Source organism: Elephantulus edwardii, unplaced genomic scaffold (assembly GCF_000299155.1).
Source record: "Elephantulus edwardii isolate Elephantulus edwardi_28Jun2011 unplaced genomic scaffold, EleEdw1.0 scaffold00129, whole genome shotgun sequence".
NCBI lineage: Eukaryota > Metazoa > Chordata > Mammalia > Macroscelidea > Macroscelididae > Elephantulus > Elephantulus edwardii.
In genome coordinates, this window is record NW_006399879.1 from 4,656,143 (window position 1) to 4,661,562 (window position 5,420).

At 48.7% G+C, this 5,420-nt stretch overlaps 1 protein-coding gene across 1 annotated transcript in view; it reads right to left on the reverse strand.

Moving 5' to 3' along the window:
- The window catches only part of LETM1 (leucine zipper-EF-hand containing transmembrane protein 1), a 62,514-nt gene that overhangs the window by 37,889 nt on the left and 19,205 nt on the right, over positions 1 to 5,420 (reverse strand). Inside the window, exon 3 of the mRNA XM_006893601.1 lies at positions 29 to 476. Coding sequence (XP_006893663.1) covers positions 29 to 476 — 448 coding nt within the window. The remainder of the gene's footprint in view (positions 1 to 28; positions 477 to 5,420) is intronic.

A 5,420-nucleotide genomic window follows, 5' to 3' on the forward strand; every position in this document is an offset into this window, starting at 1 on the left:
GCCCCCTCACCTGCCTGCGCCCCCTCACCTGCCTGCGCTCCCTGCGCGTCAGCGTGTGGCCGTGCAGGATGCGCCAGAGCATGCGCGCGGCGATCTTGGTGTCGATCCAGAGTAGGCGGAAGCCGTGGTAGTAGTGCTTCAGCTCGTCCAGCACCCGCTGCCCCAGGGACTTCTTCACGGCCACCTGCACCGGGGGGCTGTACACGGGGCCGCCCTCCTCCAGCTTCTTGTTCTTGTCCTTCAGGGACTTGAGGGACTTCTCCACGATGGAGTCGTCCCACAGTGGAGGGGACGAGTGCCAGCAGCGCACAGGGAGGGACCTGGGGCCTGAGAAAACCAGGCTGGTGGAGACGGAGGTCCATGGCGCCCTCAGCCCTGCTCGCGTGTGCTCCGGCCTGAGGGTCCAACAGCTGAACCGGTCACTTCCGAGGGCGACGTAGATCGGGTGGGCAGGACAGCATCCGCACTTGACACGCCTTTGAGAAAGAGGCCAGGGGAGAGGAGTGAGAGCCGGCAGTTCCTCTGCAGCAAAACTACAGCAGACAGAGCCAGGCCCGAACCCCAACCAGGCCCCAGCACCCCACACGGGACCCCACCATGCGAGATCTCTCGTCCTGCAGCCAGTCACCCCTTCCCACCAGTCTCACCAGTCTCAGCTCAGATGTCTCCAACTGGTGTCCTCTAAATTAGAACCCAGTTCGTGGGCGGCGGGCCACTGGGAGCAGCAAGGGGCCCCAGCATCCCACGCGGGGACCCCACCATACATCTCACACCCTGCAGCTGGAGTCACCCCTTCCCGCAAGTCTCCAGTCAGTCTCCTCTGAATTAGAACCCAGCTCCTGGGCGTACCCCGGGAGCAGCAAGGGGCCGGCTGAGTACGCCCCCACAGATCCTGGCCAGGACAGTCGGTCACTCAGCGCCCACCGGCTGCAGCTGTGCACCCTGCCTCCAACCAGCTCATACACAGGACCGAGCGGGGCCCACCCGGCACCCACCAGCCACCAACACCAGAGGAACCCGAGTGAGCAGGTATGAGCCCTGAGCCCTGGCCCCGTACCCTGGCCAGTGCAAGCACATCTGACGCAGGCCATACTGTGGGAGGGGGACAGTTCCCCTCCACTGGCCCCACCTTGTCCATTAACTGCTCGTTACTGTCAGAGAACAGAATGGGCACTCCCAAGGAGACCTAAGACAAGGTTTCCTGAGAGGAGACAGAGAACAGCTCTATTGGAAATGACAATGCTAGGGAGAAAACGGCCTTGTTCTCCCTGTCCCCTGACGCCGACGTCCCTCAGGTCAGCCTGCGACCAGCAGCACAGGCAGTCTGCACCTGGCACGGTGCTGGCTCAAGACAGGCCTCCTGGCTCGGGGCTGGTTCCCTCCGTGTCTTCTGTCCTTCAGACTGAAGGGAGGTGAGCGGGAGGCCGAGTACAGCCGTGCTGGTCGAGGAGCAAGGGTCCCCCGCCTCGCCTGGGGATCCCCCGCCTCGCCTGCCTCCCCCCCACCTCACCTGGGACTCCCCTGCCGCGCGCCACCAAGTGCGCCTCGCCTCAGCCAAGCCCACAGAAGGCAGACTCCCCGAGCATTTCTGATGTCTGAAAACTCCAGTGATGTTAAAACCCCTGCCCCTGCCCCAGTGAGGTCCCCAGGCTCTGAAGAAGTTTGCTACGTGGCTCTGGTATGTTCAGTGAGGGGGGGACACTCTGTTGCTTGGGCTGAGAGCTCCTCTCTCCTATCAGACTCTCCATAGAGACCTGCGGTCCCAAGGGTGGTCCTGAAAACGTCTGAGGGTGCCAGTTTTCTCGAGGTGCCGGAGCACCCCCCACTCAGATCCACGGTGAGTGCCAAGTGATGCCGACGCTGGGGAGTCCAGACGCTGGGGAGTCCAGACCGGCCTTCCTGAAAACTGAGCCGCAGAAGAGCGTGTCTGCTCAGGACCAGGAGGAAAAGCGCCCCTCAAGGAGCCTCGGGCAAAGCCCTCAGGAAGGACCCGCCCCCAGAGGAACACACTGCGGTGGGGGTGCGAAGGGCCTGGACACTGAAACCAGCAGGCGGCCTCCTCCACAAAACAAGGGCCAATTCTTTGTCCATGGCAGGAGGAGTGGGGGGCAGCCTCCCCTAGCTCTGTGAGGCTCCCAGTGTCATCTGAGCTAAGGACTGAGAAGGGGAGATCAGTGGACTTGGGCATGGCATGAATCACTGGCCAAAACCGGGAAATGACAATCCAGGACGAAAGCACTTGATACAGCTATATTTTTCCTCTTTCAATTAGAGGTTGAGGGACACTGTTAAAAATTCTTTCCGTTTCCACTTGCATCCACATGCCTGTGTGACTCGGGATATGTGACCAAACTACAAATTAAAACTTGCTTTGGTGAGCCTGATACTTGGCTTCATTCAACACTCATCTGGGACTCCAGACTTGAAGGGCTGCAGTTCATAAAAACAGCATCAAATCTCTCATTGATTAACTTTCTGAGGAAATATTAAAACTGGCGTATTGATAAAAAAGTTCTGCTACTATATGCAGATGATATGACAGCATACTTAGAAAACCCTAAAGACTCAGCAAGAAAACAACTGGACATAGTTGACCAATTCAGCAAACTGGCAGGATACAAGGTCGACCAACATATAAAAACCAATTGGAAAACAACTATGAGATATCATCTCACCCCGGTAAGAAGAGCAAAATTTGACAGAACAGCAAGCAACAAATGCTGGCGAGGTTGTGGAGAAATGAGAACCCTTATTCACTGTTGGTGGGAGTGTAAAATGGTGCAAGCACTGTGAAAGGTGGTCTGGCGCTTTCTCAAATAGAGATACCATTTGACCCAGCAATTCCACTACTAGGAATATACCCTAAGAAAACCATAACCGCCACCCAAGCAGGTATATGCACACCCATGTTCTGTGCTGTTTTATTCACAGTAGCATGGACTTGGAAACAACTTAAGAGTCCATCAACAAACGAATGGATAAACTGTGGTATATTCACACATTGGAATACTATGCTGCATTGAAAACCAAGGAACTCATGAATTATTATACAAAATGGGTGACCCCGAAGGACATTATGCTGAGTGAAGTATCTCAGTCACAATGGGACAAATACTACATGGTGCCACTATTGTAAAACAGGACTGACATCAGGGTTGGGGGGAGACTGAGAAAGATGAAAACTGTTTAAAAGGGATATGTGATTAGGTATTACTGTCATGACAGAAGTCCAGAATGAAGGCTGCATAGTGGAGTAGACCTGGGGGTAGGTATTGTAAAACAATGGGGGAACTTTTCTTTTACTTTTCAAAGAGGGGGGAGCAGAGAGAAAAGTGCAACAGTGAATGAATGGAAATACAAAGTCTCTGTAAACTTTCATTAAAATTAATTAAAAATGATAAAAAAAATCAATTGGATTTTTCTACAGTGACAAAGAAAATACAGAACCGGAGTTAAAAAACCCCAATACTCATCACAATAGCAAATCACAAGATTAAATATTTGGGAGTAAATTTATCTAGAAACAAAAAGGATCGATTCAAAGAAAATTACAGAACATTATTAAAAGAAACAAAAAGAGACCTGGAGAAGTGGAAAAATATCCCTTGCTCATGGATAGGAACACTCAATATTATGAAAATGGTAATACCACCAAAGGCAACTTACACATTCAATGCAATCCCAATACAAGTACCAATTCCATTCTTCAACAAGATGGAAAAGGCAATCTCCAATTTCATTTGGAATGGAAAGAGACCTCAAATAAGCAAAGCACTCCTTAAAAAGAGAAACAAGGTAGGAGGCATCTCACTCCCTGATTTCAAATCCTACTACACTGCCATGGTGGTCAAGATAAGTGTGGTACTGGTACAATGACAAACACACATATCAATGGATTAAAATTGAGAACCCAGAAATCAGCCCATCTACGTATGGTCAACTGATTTTTGACAAGGAGATGAAATCAGTTAAGTAGGGAAATGAAAGCCTCTTTAACAAATGGTGTTGGCAAAATTGGAAAACTATCTGCAGAAAACTCAAGCAAGACCCACATCTCACACCATACCAAAACACCAACTCAAAGTGGATCAAGGACCTAGGACTAAAACCAAGGACTATAAACTTCATCAGAGAAAAACTTGGAAGAATTAGAAGCCCTAATCCACAACATGAATAGTTTCCCAAGCATCCTGAGAAACCTACAACCAGGAAAGAATAAAACAAATAGGACTTTCTAAGAATCAAATCCCTATGCACCTCCAAAAACTATGCAACAGGGTAAAAAGAAAAGCCACAGAAAAAATATTTGATAATAACATGTCTGATAAGCAACTTCTATCTATAATTTATGGAATACTCCAGCACCTCAACCAGATAAACAACCCAATTGCAAAGTGGGCACAGGATATGAACAGACACTTCATCAAAGACGACATTCAGATGACGAACAAACACATGAAGAAATGTTCAAAATCCCTAGCTCTAAAAGAGAACCAAATCAAAACATCTCACCCCAGTAATAATAGCAAAGTTCAACAGAGCAGCAAACAACAAATACTGGTAAAGTTGTGGAGAAACAAGAACCTTTATTCATTGTTGGTGGGAGTGTAAAACAGAGCAAGCACTCTGGAAGGCAGTATGGTGCTTTCTCAAAAAGATGCAAATAGAAATATCATTTAACCCAGCAATTTCACTACTGGGAATACACTCTAAAGAAACCAGAACCGCCATCCAACCACATATATGCACACTCGTGTTTATTGCTGCTTTGTTCACAATAGCAAAGGGATGGAAACAACCCAAGTGCCCATCAACAAATGAATGGATAGAGAAGCTGTGGTATATTCACACATGGAATACTATGCAGCACTGAAATACACGGAACTCATGAAATATACAAAATGGGTGACCCTGAAGGACATTATGCTGAGTGAAATATCTGTCACAAAAGGATGAATACTGCACAGTGCCACTGTTCTAAAACAGGACTGACGTCGGAGTTGGAGGGTAACTAAGAAAAGAGGGGATAAATAATGTACACTGCATGGAAATAGAGGGGAAGAACTGCTTAAAAGGAATATAAAATTAGGTATTATTCGTATGATAACAGTCCAGAATAAGAGCTGCATAGTAAAGTGGACTTGGGGGAGGGAGAGATTGTACAACAATGAGAGAATTTTTTTTTCAAAGAGAAAAGAGAATTGGGGGGGGGGCAAGGAGAAAAATGTGCAGCAATGAATGAATGGAAATTCAAGTTCCCTATAAACTTTCATTAAAATCTCAATTAAAAGGGGAACTCTGGTGGCCTAGAGGCAAGAAGCTGTACTGGAATCCCAGAGGTGCACGGTTCAAATCCACCAGATGCTCTGCCGGGAAAGGAGGGACAATCTCCTCCTGTACCAGTCAGATCTGATTTGACG